General features: G+C 51.4%; 1 protein-coding gene across 4 annotated transcripts in view; it reads left to right on the plus strand.

Annotated features, from left to right (window-relative positions):
* Positions 1–5,271: 5,271 nt before the first annotated feature.
* Positions 5,272–17,636, plus strand: part of SEMA4B (semaphorin 4B) — a 46,842-nt gene continuing 34,477 nt past the window's right edge. The window contains exons 1-2 of one of the 4 annotated variants that reach the window (XM_053581884.1): positions 5,272–5,505; positions 16,938–17,166. In XM_053581884.1, the coding sequence (XP_053437859.1) occupies positions 17,052–17,166 (115 nt within the window). In that variant the 5' untranslated portion in view covers positions 5,272–5,505; positions 16,938–17,051. Of the gene's footprint in view, positions 5,506–5,534; positions 5,868–5,913; positions 6,380–12,352; positions 12,377–16,937; positions 17,167–17,636 lie in introns of those variants that run through there. The other 3 variants (XM_053581886.1, XM_053581885.1, XM_053581887.1) reach the window with 3 other exon arrangements.

Here is a 17,636-nt window from a genome sequence, read left to right on the forward strand (position 1 = left end):
GCCACACCACAGGAAGTGAGTGTCAAGAATCTGCAGAATAGGGCGGCACCTGTGGCTCAGTCGGTAAGGCGCCGGCCCCATATACCAAGGGTGGCGGGTTCAAACCCTGTCCCAGCTGAACTGCAACCAAAAAACAGCTGGGCGTTGTGGCGGGCGCCCTGTAGTCCCAGCTACTCGGGAGGCTGAGGCAGGAGAATCGCTTAAGCCCAGGAGCTGGAGGTTGCTGTGAGCTGTGTGATGCCATGGCACTCTACCGAGGGCCATAAAGTGAGACTCTGTCTCTACAAAAAAAAAAAGAATCTGCCGAATAAAAAACTAAGAAGCAAAATGAGATGTATAATAAAATGCCATTATATAAGTTAAAAATACAAAAGAAACAATACAATTAGAAAATAGGCCAAACAGGTTCGGCGCCTGTGGCTTAAGCGGCTAAGGTGCCAGCCACATACACCTGAGCTGACGGGTTCGAATCCAGCCCAGGCCCGCCAAACAACAATGATGGCTGCAACCAAAAAGTAGCCAGGCATTGTGGTGGGCGCTTGTAGTCCCAGCTACTTGGGAGGCGGAGACAGAAGAATCGCTTGAGCCCAGGAATTGGAGTTTGCTGTGAGCTATGATGCCACAGCACTCTACCCAGGGCGACAGCTTGAGGCTCTGTCTCAAGAAAAAAAAAAAATAGGCCAAAGACATGAACATATTTCATCAAAGAGGAGACATGGGTGACAAATAAGTACATGAAAAGGTATTCAAAATCACTGGCTCTCGGGGAAAGGCAAATTAAAATCACAAAAGGACATTATTATACACTTACTAGAATTGTCAAAATTAAAAAGGAAAAGTAACAGCGATAACAAGAAATCCTGGCAATGGCAGCACCCTGCTTAGGGCGCCGGCCACACACACCCAGGATGGTGGGTTCGAACCTGGCCTGTGCCTTCTGAACAACAATGACAATTACTACAACAACAACAAAAAATAGCCAGGTATTGTGGTGGGTGCCTGTAGTCCCAGCTACTTGGGAGGATGAGGTACGAGAATCGCTTAAGCACAAGAGTTTGAGGTTGCTATGAGCTGTGACGCCACAGCACTCTACCCAAGGTGACAGCTTGAGACTCTATCTCCAAGAAAAAAAAAAAAAAAGAAAGAAAGAAAAGAAAAAGAAATCCTGGCAAAAATATGGAGAAACTGGATCTCTCAAATATTCCTGGTGGAAATATAAAATGGTACAGCCATTCTGGAAAACAGTGTGACAAAACATAAAACTAGGCATGGCACCTATAGATCAGCGGCTAGGGCACCAGCCACATACACCAGAGCTGGCAGATTCGAACTCAGCCAGGCCTGCCGAACAACAATGACAACTACAACCAAAAAATAGCTGGGTGTTTTTTACTTGGGAGGCTGAGGCAAGAGAATGACTTAAGCCCAAGAGTTTGAGGTTACTGTGAGCTGTGATGCTATGGCACTCAACTGAGGGCGACATAGTGAGACTCTGTCTCAAACAAAACAAAACACCATAAGACTAAATATACACTAACTGTAAGATCCAACAATGGCATTCTTGGGGCGCATATCCCAGAGAAATGAAAAGTCACATTTATATAAAAACCTGTGCAGAAAAAAAAAGCCTGTGCAGAATGTTCACAGTTTATTTACAATAGCCAAAAACTGGTAACAGCCAAACAGGCTTCAGTTTCGGGGCAGTGGTAGTTGTGGTCATCGTGAATAGTTGAAGTCTGGTCCCCCTAGACCAAGGGTACTACTCAGTAATGAAGAAGAAAGAGCTACTGATACACATAGCAACTTGGATGTACCTCAAGGGTATTGTGGTTGCCAGAAAAAAGAGGTATTCTGCAAAGGTTATCTGTGCATGATTCTGTTTACATAACATTCTCAAAATAACAAAACTACAGAGATAGAGCAGAGTTTAGTGGTTGCCAAGGGACAGGGACAGGAGTAGACAAGAGTGTGATTATAGAGGATACCAGGAGGCCAGGCTCAGGGGTTCACACCTGTAATCCTAGCATTCTGGAAGGCCGAGGTGGGAGGATCTCTTGAGCTCAGGAGTTCCAGACCAGTCTAAGCCAGAGGTAGACCCCATCTTTAGCCCGGCGTTGTAGAAGACACCTGTAGTCCCAGCTACTCAGGAGGCTGAGGCAGGAGGATCACTTGAGCCCAAGAGTCTGAGGTGGCTGTGAGCTATGACATCATGGCACTCTGCCCAGGGCAAACAGAGTGAGACTCTGTCTCAAAAAAAAAAAATAGGGGACCAGGAAGGAGTTTCCTCAAGGTGATGAACAGTTCTGTACCTGTCATGGGATCAAATTGCATATCGAACTACACACACACACACACACACACACACACACACACGCACACAGATGAAAACTGAACAATAAGGTCTGTAGTTTATTTTTATTTATTTATTTTTTTGAGCCTCAAGTTGTCACCCTGGGTAGAGTGTGTGGCATCACTGCTCACAGCAGCCTCAAACTCTTGGGCTTAAGCGCAGGTCTCTTGTCTCAGCCTCCCAAGTACCTGGGACTACAGACGCCTGCCGCAACGCCCAGCTTTTTTTGTTGCAGTTGTCATTGTTGTTTAGCTGGCCTGGGCTGGGTTTGAACCCACCAGCCTCGGTGTATGTGGCCAGTACCCTACTCCTGAGCTATGGGCACTGCCACCAGTTTTTCTGTTTTTTAGTAGAGAAGGGGGGCTCTCTTTTGCTCAGGCTGGTCTCAAACTACCCTGTTTCCCCAAAAATAAGACAGTGTCTTATATTAAGGTTTGCTCCCAAAGATGCGCTAGGTCTTATTTTCAGGGGACGTCTTATCTTTCCTGTAAGTAGGTCTTATTTTCGGAGGATGTCTTATTTTCGGGGAAACAGGGTAGTGAGCTAAAGCAATTTACCCGCCTTCGGCTCCCAGAGTGCTAGGATTACAAGCACGAGCTACCACACCTGGCCAGTTTTTCTATTTTTAGTAGAGATGGGGTCTCACTCTTGCTCAGGCTGGTCTGGACTCCTGAACTCAAGGGATCCTCCCACCTCAGCCTCCCAGAGTGCTGGAACTACTGTAAGCAGCCAAGAATTTTTTTTTTTTTTTTTTTTTTTGAGACAAAGCCTCAAGCTGTTGCCCTGGGTAGAGTGCTGTGGTATCACAGCAACCTCCAACTCCTGGGCTCAAGAGATTCTCTTGCCTCCGCCTTCCAAGTAGCTGGGACTATAGACGCCCACCACAAGGCCTGGCTATTTTTTGGTTGCAGCCATCATTGTTGTTTGGCAGGCCCCGGATGGATTCGAAACTGCCAGCTTAGGTGTATGTGGCTGGCGCCTTTAGCTGCTTGAGCCACAGGTGCCGAGCCTAAAGCCAAGAATTTTTAATGTTGTGACCTACTGCTGTCCTCAAGAGAGTTAAAAGATTCTGTACTGAATAATCCTTTTCTAAAAGATGTAAGTGCATATTCATGCATAGAAAAGAGACACGAGGATATTCACCAAAATATTAATACCAGTAGACTCGAGGTTTGTACACTTTACCACAGGTAAATTGTATCTCAATTTTCTTTTTTTTGACAGAGTGTCATTTGTCACCCTTGAGTGCGAATGCTATGGCATTATAGCTCACAGCAACTTCAAACTCTTGGGCTCAAGTGATCCTCCTGCCTTAGCCTCCGAAGTAGCTGGAACTAGATGCCCAGCACAAGGCCTGGCTTTTTTTTTTTTTGAGACAGAGCCTCAAGCTGTTGCCCTGGGTAGAGTGCTGTGGCATCACAGCTCACAGCAACCTCCAACTCCTGGGCTCAAGCGAGTCTCCTGTCTCCGCCTCCCAAGTAGCTGGGACTACAGGAGCCTGCCACAACACCAGGCTATTTTTTGGTTGCAGCCGTCATTGTTGTTTGGTGGGCCTGGGCTGGATTTGAACCTGCCAGCTCAGGTGTCTTAGCCACTTGAGCCACAGGTGCAGAGCCAAGGCCTGGCTTTTTTGAGCCACAGGGTGTGGCTCTTACTCAGGCTGGTCTCCCAACTCCTGAGCTCAGGCAGTCCATCATTGGCCACCTTGCTTGACCTCAATTTTTTTTTTTTTTTTTTTTACAGATATTAACATTGCTGGTGTGTGATTCAGGTGAAATTAGGGGTGATACTTTTTTCATTGTGTTTTTCTGTTTTCTTTTTGGTAGAGACAGTCTCACTGTACTGCCCTCGGGTAGAGTGCGCTGAGGTCACACGGCTCACAGAAACCTCTAACTCTTGGGCTTACGCGATTCTCTTGCCTCAGCCTCCCAAGCAGCTGCAACTACAGGCGCCCGCTCTTTTTTTTGTTGCAGTTTGGCCAGGGCTGGGTTTGAACCCGCCACCCTTGGCATATGGGGCCAGTGCCCTACTCACTGAGCCACAGGCGCCACCCGTGTTTTTCTGTTTTCCAACTTGCCTGTAGTAAATATGTGTTATCTCTTGTAGACAGGTAACAAAGTGACCACTTTTTTCTTTTTCTGGAGGAGCTCTCTGGAGGATCTGGCAGCTCCGCGAGGGCCAATGTGCACTTAGGCCGTGTGTGGCATGGGGAGAGGCTGCTACTTGGCCCCTGGATCTCCCAGCCCTTTGACCAGCCAACTCCAGCTGGCTCTGCCACTTACCCGACCAGAACCGGAAGGGCTCTAGAACGGCCCTGAAAGCTGCAGTTGCCTACAGAACCCAAAGGCTAGAGAGGGACAGGCCAAGGTCACTTGATAAGTGAGCAAGGTAATTATAGCTGGTATTTTTCACCCGTCCTGCAGAGCCTTCAGCCACAGCTTAAGAGACTGAAGCGGAGATATGGGTGGTTCGCCCAGGGTGGCTCTGTCCTACCCCCCCGCCCCCACTCCCACCCCCGGCCTCCTACTGCAAACAACACTGCCATTATTGAGAGAGGACGGTGTGCCAGAGTATGTCTCTGCCATGCAGTTCTCCCCTCCACCCTGTGAGGTCTACAGATGAAGAACTCAAGGCTCAGAGAGTTTAAGGAAGAACTCAAGGCTCAGAGAGTTTAAGGAACTCATCCTGGGAAATACAGCTAGTTACATGGTAGGGGATGCAGGATTCCATCCCAGGCCAGCCCAGACTTCAGCTAGGGAAACAGGCCCTGAGGCCAAGGTCCAGCAAGGCCGAACCTTCCAAGGTCAGGGAGGGAGCAGCCCCACGCGCTCCACGCCTCTTTATGCCAAGAGGGTAGCAGCGCCCGGGCCGGCAGGAATTCAGCGTTGCGGTAAACGCAGGGCAGAGGTGTGGGGGGACCGCCGGGCAGCGGCCAAGCCCCTCGGGCGCTGCCGGACAGTTTCTGTAAACACGGGCTGGGCGGGGCTGAGCGGGGCGGGGCAGGGCCGCGGCCCAGCATTTCCGGGGCCGCAGCGCCGGACCAAGGGTGTTTGCCGGAGACTCCGCTTCTCCAGGGACGGCGACGGGCCTGAGGACGCTCCGGGCAGAGGGCCGCGCCGCGGGCGCTGAGAGTGCGCGGATCCGACTCTCTGCAGGTAGGCAGGGCGGGAGCTGTGGCCTGGGAGGGGGCGGACGAGGCCGAGGCGGTCCGCTCCGCCGCTGGCCCACACCTCCCGCCCGGCCCCCTCCCTCGAGGCCACCTGCGAGCTAGTGGGCACCCGGCCGGGAGCCTGTTGCCATGGCAGCGCGGGCGGGGCCCCGTGCCCGTGGCTGCCGGGCCTTTTGCAGAGCCGGTGGACGCGCCTCGAACCCCGCCGGCTCCCACCCGGGAGTCTCGGCGGCAAGGACGTCGTTTGGGATTCGGCAAAGGCCGGGGCGCCTCCTCAGTGTGGCGGTGGTTGTGGCCTCTGAGGGCCGGCCCTTTACCAGAGCTGCTTTCTCCGCGCTGGGCAGCCAGGTGAACGCGGGATGGGAGGGGAAGGAGGGCGGGGTCCGGGACCCCAAGCTGCTGTCCAGGCTTCTTCCAGCCATTCTCGTCCAACCAAAAGTCTTGGCGCCCTGGGTCACGCCAGGAAGGTCAGCAAATCTCTGCTCACGTTCCTTCGTCTGTAATGTGAGTGGGTTACTTAAGAACCACAGGATTCTTATTAAGGATCGGAAACATACAATGAAAAAAACTTTTCTTGCACAGTTGCTTTAGAACTGGAAGAGATTTAGAAATCACCTTGTCCCACCCCCTCTCGTTTTCATAGAGGAAACTGGACCCAAAGAGATTAAATTACTTCCCAAGATGACTAGTGAGTCGGTGGGAAGGTCAGGATTTGGACTTGGCCTCCTGACTTCTAGGGCGTTGTGATTATTTTTTCTGAAGCTCCCGGAAATCTAGGCTGTATGTCCTTGCACCTGGAGCTCAACCTTTTGGTGACGTGTGACATAAAGATGGAGACATTGGCAAAAGGTGAACTAAAGGTGGGACATGGAGGCTGCTGCCTTGGGGAGACCTGGAAGAGCCTCCTCTCTCCCTGGTGCATGCCTCTGGGGCTCTTGCTTTAACATAGTATCTGACAGGATTGCCCAGAATAATCCCCTGGGATTAACCACTTGCTCCATTAGCCAGGAAGTCAGTGGCCCTCCAAAATGCCACCTCTTCTGAAGCCAGCAAAGCCACTGAGCCTGGACCTGTATGAGCAATAAAGCCCTTTGGCTGCCCTGCAGCAGGAAGGGCGGCCCTGTACTCCCCCATCAGTGTGGTGCCTTTTCCTTTGAAAAGCATGATAGGAAGGTGGGAAAACGAGATCCAAGAAGGAAAACTTGAATGAAGTGCTTGGAAATGATAGGACACAGTCACCTACAGTGGAAAACTCACTCATTTAGTAAACATTTCCTGGGTAACTGCTATTACCAAGCTCTGCCCACAGGCTGGAGATTAAAAACCTGAGTTAGGTCTGATCTGTGCACTGCAGGAGTGTGCAGTAGAGATGGAAGAGGGGGTGCAGTGTGTAAATGAGTACTTCCTGGGAGTCAGAGCAGAGGGCAGGGAGTCTGGAGCAGTAACCCCGGGAATCAATTGATCCTTTGCAACATGGGAGAACTTCTGGAGCTCTGCCAGGTTGGCCCTGGGCTACCTTGATTGGAAACAAAGGAATGTGTGAGTGAAAGTGTCTAAAAAATGAGGACGAGGATGAGTATTCTGTGGAAAGAAGATCCTGATAACTGCCAGCTCTGTGGAGATAGTGACCATGTGTCCTTCAACTTAGCAGTGCTTAGGAGGCAGCAAGCACACAGGAAATACCTGTTTAGAGGATGTGAGAAGCCTGTAGTGGTGCACACCTGTGGTCCTGGCTGCCCAGGAGGCTGAGGTAGGAGGATCACTTGAGCTCAGGAATTTGAGGGTGCAGTGAGCTTTGATGACCCCATTGTACTCCAAAAGAAAGAAAGAAGGGAGGGAGGGAGGAGGAAAAGAAAAGAAGGAGGAGGGAGTAGAGGGAAAAAAGGAGGAAAGAGGGGATGATGGACAGCAGCTTTATCAGCAGAGGAGTAGGAAAGCTATGACTTGAGACAACAAGTGGCCGAAATTCTGATTGTAGGTAGAGTCTCTGTGTGAATTCTGGCCAGAATCCTGACTTAGCACTTTGTGTGACCTTAGCAAGTCCCTGAACCTGTCCTTGCCCCAGTTTCTCACTTGTGAAGTGGGTCTGTAACAACTCCTGTCTCACCCTGTTGTGAGAATCACATGATCAAATGTAAAAAGCTGAGTACAGTGCCCTGCTTACATAATAGGATACTACTGGCCAGGTAAATGCCAACTTCAATGTAGGTGGAAAGAGTATGCCACATGTTTCACATCAAAGTTATGTAACTATTCTAAACGGAGGTATAATTTCTTCTTACCTGATAAACACTAATTTTGAAAGTTCTCTGTGTCTACAGACTAACACACCTTAAATAAATGGTTCTTTACCTTTTTGATAGGGGAAGACTGGTGGCAAGGAGCTTTTTGAAATTAAATGAAAGTTCTGACTGCCTCTTTCCAGAAGTAGCCTATTCTTGGGGCCCACAGGTCCCTGAAACCCACCGTTGGAGTTAAAGGACTCTGCCTCACTGCTCACAGGCTGCAGTTTGGGGACTTAGGCAGCATTTGTAGGGGTGGCTGGGAGGAGAAAACTGGGTCTGCTCTCTTTCAGGGGGTTTGAGGGAACTGCAAGGTGGGAGAGCAGGAGAAGAGCCCATGGTGCTGGGAGGGTTGAACCCCTTACAATCCCCTCCCCTGCTACAGCCAGTCTGGGTCCACTGAACCTCATTGATTATTCACAGGGCATAACTGGTGCTATTGGGAGTGACAGGATGGCTGTGTGGGACCCTTGTTCACCCAGGGATCTTCAGTATTGCTCTTAACACCAGCTTTTCATGAGCATTGTCTCCTGATGCCATTGCTTTAAGGTGGCATGTGGGCACTATAACCAGGGGTGCATTCCTCGAAGCCACTACCCTGGCAAAGCAGAGTGAAATTGTAGCTCACCTTTCCATCCCTGCCACCCTTGTGGCATACCTAGTCTTTTTTTTTTTTTGACAGAGTCTTGCTATGTCACACTCGGTAGAGTGCTGTGGCATCACAGCTCACAGCAACCTCAAACTCTTGGGCTCAAACAATTCTCTTGCCTCAGCCTCCCAAGTAGCTGGGACCATAGGCGCCTGCCACAACACCTGTCTATTTTGTTGTTGTTGTTGTCATTATTGTTTAACAGGCCCTGGCTGGGTTTGAACCCACCAGCCCCAGTGTATGTGGCTGGTGCACTAACCACTTAGCAACGGGTGCCGAATCAGGGAATACCTATTCTTGCCTGCTCTCTGGGGTCACCCTTAGCCCCACGAGCAAATCTCTGTCTGGGAGCAAGAGTGGCAGCCCCCAGATGACCTAGGTGACTGGGAAACTCCAGGGGCAGAGAGCCCTTCTTCCCCAGGAAGGAAGAGGCAAGGGGAAAACCTTGGGCCTTGGGGAAGGAAGGTTTGTTTCCTATGGTAGAGGGAAGGCCTCCTCACAGGGCAATGCCAGGGGTCTGGGACGCAGAGTGGGATTTTAGAACGAAGAAGTCAGTGGTAAATCAAGCAGATAGATTTCTGATTTCTGGGGAATCTTTGGAAAGGGGCCTGAGGAGCTGAACTGGAAGGTGAGGCAGCCCCTCTTAGATTCTTCCCTTTCTAGCTCCCCATCCCCACCTGGCCTAGAACACCTACCTCCCGTTGTGAGTGGCTGCTGGTGGTTTGAGAGCAGGAAATAAGAGTCCCCAAGCCGTCATTGTGGCCCTTTGGGGTGATGGGTGCTGAGCAACTGCCAGGCCAATGCCCCTAGGTTCCCTGGGCCCCCAGATGGGGTATCAGGCTGGGAGGTACAGGCAGGCGGGGCCTCCTGCACTTGTGTTAGGGGCAGGGGAGTGACAGTGGCAACTTCATGTTCTACCTTGTCTGTTTGAGCAGGACCGGTTGGGCCCTGCTGATTGCACCACAGCCCTATGGGGCAGGGGGGATCCCCTCCTAGGGAGTGGCCAGCTCAGGCCCCAACAGGCCCCAATGGGAGTGGTGCTGGGTGACCGGCTTCTTACCACAGCAGACGGGTTCCTCCCCACTGTGAGAGATGCAGCCTCAGCACAGAAGTTCGCAGAAGGCAGCTGAATCTGAAGGGAGAGCCCAGAAGGGGGTCTGGGGGATGGGCATCTAAGATAGTTAGAAGTTGTTAATTGGTCATGGCTTCACACACCTATAGTTCCAGCTACTTAGGAGGCTGAGGTGAGACAGTTGCTAGAGCTCTGTTCAGGGCTGGCAGCCTAGGCAACAACGCAATAGATCCCTGTCTCTTAAAAAAAAAAGTTGTTGAGACCATGGGCAACTTTTCAGGAGAGGTGACCCTATTGATCACAGAACAAGCATGGCCTCGCCTGTGGAGCGTTCACTGCATGCTGCCACTGCTAGTGTGAAGTGCTGTGAGCAGGCCCGTTTGGGACAAGGAAGCTGAGGCTCAGGGAGATTGTGTGTCTTGCCAGAGGTTCCCCCAAATAAAGGAAGGTTCTGGCAAAAGAAGCTGTGTGCTCAACCATTGGCTTCTACCAGGCACAAGAGCAGGATAAACCAGGGGCCAGTGCAGAGATGAGGCCATTTCTTTCCATTTGTTGCCAGACTCTGATTAAAAGCTGTGTGTGAAATTTGCAGGCTATGTAAGTGCTGCCCCTGGATGGATGCCCTCCACTGCAGAGGGCAAGGCTCTGCCCCAAGGGAACTCCCAGCCCTCAGGACCTGGCAGCCATTGGTGGATTTAAAAGCACACGCAGGGTGTGCCACCTGATGTCGCTTCCTCATCAGAATGGATCAGTGGTGCAGCTGAGCTGCTGCCCAGCCCTGGGGAGAAGACATTGGCAGGCAGAATGCCCAGCTGGTCAGGGAGCTGCAGCTGTGGGATGGCATAGGAGAAAGGCTCTGGGCTATGAGGGGATGGTGGTGTGGGGGGGGGCAAGGACGAGGGTGCTGGGCCAAAGCTAGTGCACGTCTGTGGGGCCTGGCTGGGAGGCCTGCCAGTCAGCACCTGGGACTGAACAAGGAGGAGCCCACGCTTCCTGGAGGCGGGCAGGACCTTCAGGTTCAAGCTGCACTGGGCCCAGCAGGAGCCCCTCCCCCATAGCCAGTAAACAAAGCAGTGATTCCCAGAGTGGCTGTGAACAGGCAGGCCTGGCAGGGGACATTCGTGCCCAAGGACACGGCCTGCCTGCACCTCGATAGGCTGTACCTGTGCATGACCAATGACTGATAGCTTGAGAGACTGAGGGTGGCCCGGTTGGTCGAGTCTGCTGAGGGCATCTGCTGAGTGCCTGTGCCCTGCCCCTCCCGCCCCCTGAGCAGGATAGAGAGGCAGCAGGCGTGTGCGCCCATTCGCTCTATGTTTTTAGCCATGCTTCCCTTTATCTCTCTTCCTCTTGTGGCCAGCCTTCCTTCTCTTCATTACCTCTCTCTCCTCTGTAGTGCCTCTCATTTCTTTTTCTTTTATCTGATCCTATGGGTGGTTTTTTTCCTGCCTTTTTGGCCCCCTTTTCTCCCCATGATAACAGGTATAAGATAAATTTACATACAGTAAAATGCACAGATCTTAAGTGTGCAGCTTGGTTGGTACATTTTAACATTTGTGTGCACTTAGAAAACCAAAACCCAGATCAAGATCTGAAATAGTGGGATTACACCAGCAGTGCATCTTACAAGGGTATATGTGAAACTTGGTAAATGTGGAATGTAAGTGTCTTGGCACAGTAACAGAGAGAATGCCAGGAAGGCTATGTTAACCAGTGTGATGAAAGTGTGTCAAACGGTCTGTGAAGCTAGTGAATGATGCCCCATGATCATATCAATGTACACAGCTATGATTTAATAAAAAGAAAAAAAGATCTGAAATAGTCTTGTCTTCCAGGAAGTTTCCTCATCTGCCAGCGGGGCTTGTGCCCACCAGTCTGACATCTCTCACCACAGAGAAGTTGCGTTGGGCTTCTATATAATCGGCTCCTCTGCAGGCTTTACCTTAATTCTCTGCTTTTGTTCTTCTTGTGTGTATATATTTGTGTGCCCGACAGAGTGCCTGTAGGGGACAGTCAGGGTGGGAGGAAGTGCAAGGAAGTGTGAGTGTGGATGGAGAAAGGACAGATTCACAGTGGCTTCATCTGCTGGCCGGGGCGCCAGGAAGGGTGCTGTTTTCTTTCTTTCTTTTTTTTTTTTTTTTTGAGACAAAGTCTCACCACTGTGTCGCCCTCAGAAGAGTGCTATGGTGTCACAGCTCACAGCAATCTCTAACTCTTGGGCTTAAGTGATTCTCTTGCTTCAGCCTCCCAAATAGCTGAGACTACAGGCCCCCGCCACAATGCCTGGCTATTTTTTGGTTGCAGTTATTATTGTCATTTAGCAGGCCCTGGGCCAGGGAACCTACCTGCCTTGGTGTATGTGGCTGGCACCCTAACCACTGAGCTACAGGCACCAAGCCCAGGTGCTGTTTTCTTGTCTCTCTTTTTTAAACTCCCTTTGCAAGCCGCCCCTGAGCTCTCTATAAACGCTGGTGTTCTGGCCCAGAAAGATTTGCCTGCATCCAAGAGTGGCAGTGGGGAACAGGTGACATATCGTTGGCTCCAGAACACTCTGGAGCCCACAAGAAGCCTGCTTATGTGAAATTTTTCTGTTTGTCCTCCTGAGTTTTCTAGTCTGGGGAGGAGACAGTAGCACACTAACAGAAGGCAGTGGAGCCCGCAGGGATGGGGCTTACTGTGCTGGGGGAGTGGATTGGAGGGCTCTTCTCAGAGCCAATACTCAGTACCCTTGTTTTGTCAGCCCTGTGGTATGCCGTGCTAGGCAGTGGGGGTTTGGAAGATGGAAGATGTGTCACTGCTGTCAAGAAGCTTGCTGTCCAGGTGGCATACAGTATACTGGGAGCATCTGAGCAGTGTGAGTGGTAAATAATTACCCACTGAGGGGGCTTCACAGCCCTGTCTCCTCTCCTCTGCGATGAACACAACAGTCAGACAGTGCATGTGTTGCCAAGATACCGGGATGCAGCAGCCTGCTGCTGTGTCAGGGCAACCACCCGACGCAGGGATTCAGGCCCTGTTCTAGGTAAAAACAGCAGAAGATAGGGGAAGGAAATGCTATAGCTAATACCTTGATTTCAGGCTCCGGGCCTGTGGCTCAAGCGGCTAAGGCGCCAGCCACATACACCTGAGCTGGTGGGTTCGAATCCAGCCTGGGCCCACCAAACAATGACAGCTGAAACAAAAAAATAGCTGGGCATTGTGGCAGGCAGAGGCAGCAGAATTGCTTGAGCCCAGGAGTTGTTGGAGGTTTCTGTGAGCTGTGATGGCACAGCACTCTACCCAGGGCGACAGATTGAGGCTGTCTCAACAACAAAAAAAAAAAACCCAAAACAAAAAACCTTGCTTCCAGCAAGATTTCTCACATTTTTTCCCCCTGTACCATTCTTATGCATAATAAAGAGAAACGTGGACTGAAGCAGTACAGTTAGGAGGACACATAGCTAGTTGTTCAATCTATTGACCTGGATGACGATCTCTAGTGGCATACCATTGAGCTCTGGTTTTGGCTCTGTCGATGAAAGCCAAATTATTAATATTATTTTTCAAGATAGATTTTCTTCTTTCACTCAGGCTGGAGTGTGGTACAGTAGAATGATCACAGCTCACTGTAACCTCAAACTCCTGGGCTTAAGTGATCCTCCTACCTCAGCCTCCTGAGTAATTAAGACCGTAGGCATTCGTCATCATGCCTGCCTAATGTTTTTGGTTTTTGTACAGACAGAGTCTTGCTATGGGGTCCAGGCTGGCCTTTTTTTTTTTTTTCAGACAGAGTCTCAAGCTGTAGCTCTGGATAAGTGCAATGGCATCATAGCTCACAGCAACCTCCAACTCCTAGGCTCAAGTGATCTTTTGCCTCCATTTTTTCTATTTTTTTTTTTTTTTTTTGTAGAGACAGAGTCTCACTTTATGGCCCTCGGTAGAGTGCCATGGCCTCACACAGCTTACAGCAACCTCCAACTCCTGGGCTTAAGCGATTCTCTTGCCTCAGCCTCCCGAGTAGCTGGGACTACAGGCGCCTGCCACAACGCCTGGCTATTTTTTGGTTGCACTTTGGCTGGGGCTGGGTTTGAACCCGCCACCCTCGGTATATGGGGCCGGCGCCCTACCGACTGAGCCACAGGGTCTCCGTCTTGCTCAGGCTTGTCTCAAACTCCTGAGTTTAAGCAATCCTCTCACCTCAGCCTCTCAGAGTGCTGGGATTACAGGTATGAGCCATGGTGCAGCCTCAGTTAGCATTTTTTCTAAAGAAAAGCTTCTTCCTTTCCTTTTCTCTCTCTCTTTTTGAGTTTCACTATGGAATAATGGATTGTTTTTTAATTTGATGTGTGAGACTCCGTGACTTCATTATGCCTTCTGATGCACCAGTTGGTCAAGCTGGCTCTTATGTCCTTTTGACATGACCCCATTATTCTCTGTTCATTTCTTTGCTTTCTGGCTCAACAGAATGTCCCATGTTTACTTTGTACTCCCCCTTTCATTCCCCAAAGGCGTTCGTTTTATTAGAGAGTGGTATTTATAAACCGAGGTCTGAGTACTAGGGCTGCATACCCAGTATTTTTATCAGTGACTTGATAAAGGCATAAGGAATGTTTGCCAAATTTATAGATGACTCAAAACTAGGAGGGGACACCAAGTATATGAGAACAGAATCAATAACCAGTGTGACCTCAGTGGGATGGAGCCTGAGCCAGACAGAACCAATAGATTTAAAAGCATCAATTACAACATTCTGTGCATAGGTTGAAAAGTTAATTGCATGATTTCAGGTTTTCAGAAACTCTTTACTGGACCAAAAAAATTCAAATAGCTCTGGTTGTTAGCTGACATGAGTCAGCAGTATTCTGTGACTCAGGTTGCCTTCATTCATTCATTCAGGCAGTGCTTATTCAGGGCCTGCTTACTATGTGTCAGGTGGTGTTCTAGAGGATTAGGAAAAAACCCTTGTTCTCCTGAGTAACATTCTGGGGCAAAGGAGTAGGATATTAAAGATGACCCAATCAAATGATATAAAAATGACATCAATAAGTACTTTGAGAAAAATATCCCAGGGAAAAAGGGAATATTGGGAGGAAGTTCAGATTCCTCAAGGTGATATTTGAGCAAAGATTTGAAGGAAGCAAGGAACTCTGTTGCAGACTGGGGAAGGCTGCTCTGGGTGAGAAGCGGCCAGTCACAGGGCCTGAGATAGACTATGCCCGCTGTGTTCAGGACACTACGTGGGTACCTGGGGTAGATAAGCGAGAGTGAGAGGGTAGAGAGGAGACTGAGGGCCTTGCAGATCATTGCAAGTAAGACCTTTGGCTTTTATTCTCAGTGAGATGGGGAACCATTGGAGGGTTTTGAGCATGGGAGAACCTTGACCTGGTTTTTGGTTTAGATACTCTGGTTGCTCTGTTGAGAATAGAGTGTAGGGGAATTAGGGAGAAGAGGAAGCAAGGGAGAACAGTCAGGAGGCCCTTGCCTAAGCAAGGAGAGGGTGGTGTCTGGGACCTAGAGAGGTGTTAAGTGGTCAGATTATAGATCTGCCGATAGATTAGGTGTGAGGAGAGAGAGAAAAGACAAGACTTAAGTTTTCTGGCGTGAGCAATTTAAAGATGAAATTGCAGTTAAATGATGTAGGTAAGGGCAGCACCTGTGGCTCAAAGGAGTAGGGCCGGCCTCATATACCGGAGGTTGTGGGTTCAAACCCAGCCCCAGCCCCCCCGCAAAATGATGTAGGTAAGGCTTTAGTTGTAGCACATTTTGGGGGTGGAGGGGGAGAGACTGGGAACTTAGTGTGGGACATGCTTGGTTTGAGATTTTCTTTTTTTTTTAAAGACAGAGCCTGAAGCTGTTGCCCTGGGTAGAGTGCAGTGGCATCACAGCTCACAGCAACCTCCAATTCCTGGGCTTAAGCGATTCTCTTGCCTCAACCTCCCAAGTACCTGGGACTACAGGCGCCTGCCACCAATGTCCAGCCATTTTTTATCATTGTTTGGTGGGCCCGGGCTGGATTCGAACCCACCAGCTCTGGTGTATATGGCTGGTGCTTTAGCCCAGCTGAGATTTCTATCAGATAGTCAAGTGTAAACATTGAAGCCATCTGGAGTTCAGGACAAAGGTCAAAAGTGTGGGCTGCAGATAGAGGTGTGGCATCACTGACTACAGATGGATTGACTCCACTGATAGACCCCAAGCCGGGCAATGGTAGAGCTCTTGGTGCCTGGTGCTGCCTACACCCCATGTAGAATTCAGTGTCCACTGCTGTGAGTGGGTGCTGCCAGCCTGCACCTATCAGCAGAAGATCAGATGGGGCAGGTACAGAAATCACTGAGCATGAGGAAACCCATGACCATGTGGGTGCTGTGCCACCCTCTGACAACCCCTCTGCTGCAGGAGAGGATGTGGCAGAATCTGGGGTGGGCAGGAGAACAAAGGAAGTGGCTCTGAGGAGGCTGATCTTGGCTAGAGGTGAAGAGGAACTTCCCTGCAATTGCAGCAGATTCCCAGAGAAACCTTTGCCACTGCCATAGGCACGACTAGCAGAAGCTTTCAAACTTCTTTTGGCCCTTGTATTTTACTGTAATCCTGTTCACACTTAGGCAATGTTGAAACAGGTTTCCCAAAACGTACTTACCATTTATATCATCATACTTGATATTTTGGGTTTTGTTTATATTTATTGTTGTTGGGTATCCACTAAATTGATTTCAGAACCCACGAAGGGGTCAAGTCTGCCCTTGGAACCCCTGGTCTCTGAGAGGGGTGTCTCTAGGATTCCACTCCAGCTTTAGGTTCTTTTCCAAGTGCAGGTCGTGTGGGTCTCACTTCCTTGCCAATAAGTTAGATTCTGTTATCCCACTTAAGCTCATCTTGCCCTCCCTCCTCCCGAGGGCTTCGCGTGGGCAGAACTGTAGCATGGAGGAGCCCGCAGGGAACCCAGACTAAGCGTTGAGCCTGCAGCATTGCCCGGCAGAGACCTGCAGTGAAGCAACCAGCCCGGCGGGCTCCTCTGGGCTCAGACAGGCGGGTGCTAGTAGCATGGGGTGGACATAAAGGGAGGAGACCAAGTGGCCCTCCCGAAGCACACAGGAGCCAAAGCCGCGCGTGTTCCCAACGCCGCTGAGGGTCCCGAGAGGTGGGTCGGAGAACAGGGGGTCTTCTTTCGTCCGCGTCCCCGCGTCAGCAGCCTCGCCCCGCTTCGAGCGCTCCCCGACCCGGGTGCAAAGAGCTAGCGCCCTACTGCTGCCAGCGCCTGGGAAAGAGGAAGGGGGAAGGGCCGGGCCGGGGCGGGACCCGCGCGACTTCCTGCTCCGGTCCCGCCCTCCGGCGTGGGGTCCCAGAGGGGGCGGACGCGGGGCGGGAGCAGCGGGGCGGCGCTGGGAGCTTGCGTCCACCACTGCCCGCCTCACCTGCCTTCCCACCCCTACCCGCAGGTCGGGAGGCGGAGGCCCGGAGCGAGTCCGGGCGGGCTGCGGGCGGTGCCGCCCCCGCGAGTTTAGTGGAGCAGCCGGAGCCGGAGGACGCCGGAGCGCTAGCCGGGAGCCAAGATGGGCCGGGGGGCTTGGCCGCCGCCGCCGCTGCTGCTGCTGACGCTACTACTGCTGCTCGTGCCGCTCGTGCAGCCGACCCGGGCCCTCGGCCCCCGCGTCAGCCTGAGGCTGGGTAAGTGGTGACGACCCCGGGGCGCGGACGGGAAGGACAGGGGCGCCGGAGCGGCGCTGAGTGCCTAGGTGGCCATGACAAAGGACAGAGGAGGGGGTCTGTGGGAGGGTCCAGTAGGACCCCTCTACTCAAAGCGCTACGGGAGGGAGGGAGAAGGGAGGGGAACTGTGGGGCCGCAGGCCCCTTTCTTGATTTCCCTTCTAGGTGAGGAGGGGTCTCGCGCGCTCTGGAGGTGCACTTTCGGGAGGGAGGCGGGACTGACTCCTAGCTGATCCACCTGCACTTCTGCTTGTCTGGATGCTGACCCGAGGGCACTGTGTGTGGGGTCCGTGTTTGCCGTCCTGTAAACACTGGGGTGCTGGTGTTTCCAGCAAGTCGCAGCAGGGATGGGAACTGCGGAGAGATGGGCTCTGGGTCCACCCTTCTTATTTCTCTATCCATGATTGGCCCCTGCAACCGCCAGCCCCGAC

Source organism: Nycticebus coucang, chromosome 2 (assembly GCF_027406575.1).
Source record: "Nycticebus coucang isolate mNycCou1 chromosome 2, mNycCou1.pri, whole genome shotgun sequence".
Taxonomy (NCBI): domain Eukaryota; kingdom Metazoa; phylum Chordata; class Mammalia; order Primates; family Lorisidae; genus Nycticebus; species Nycticebus coucang.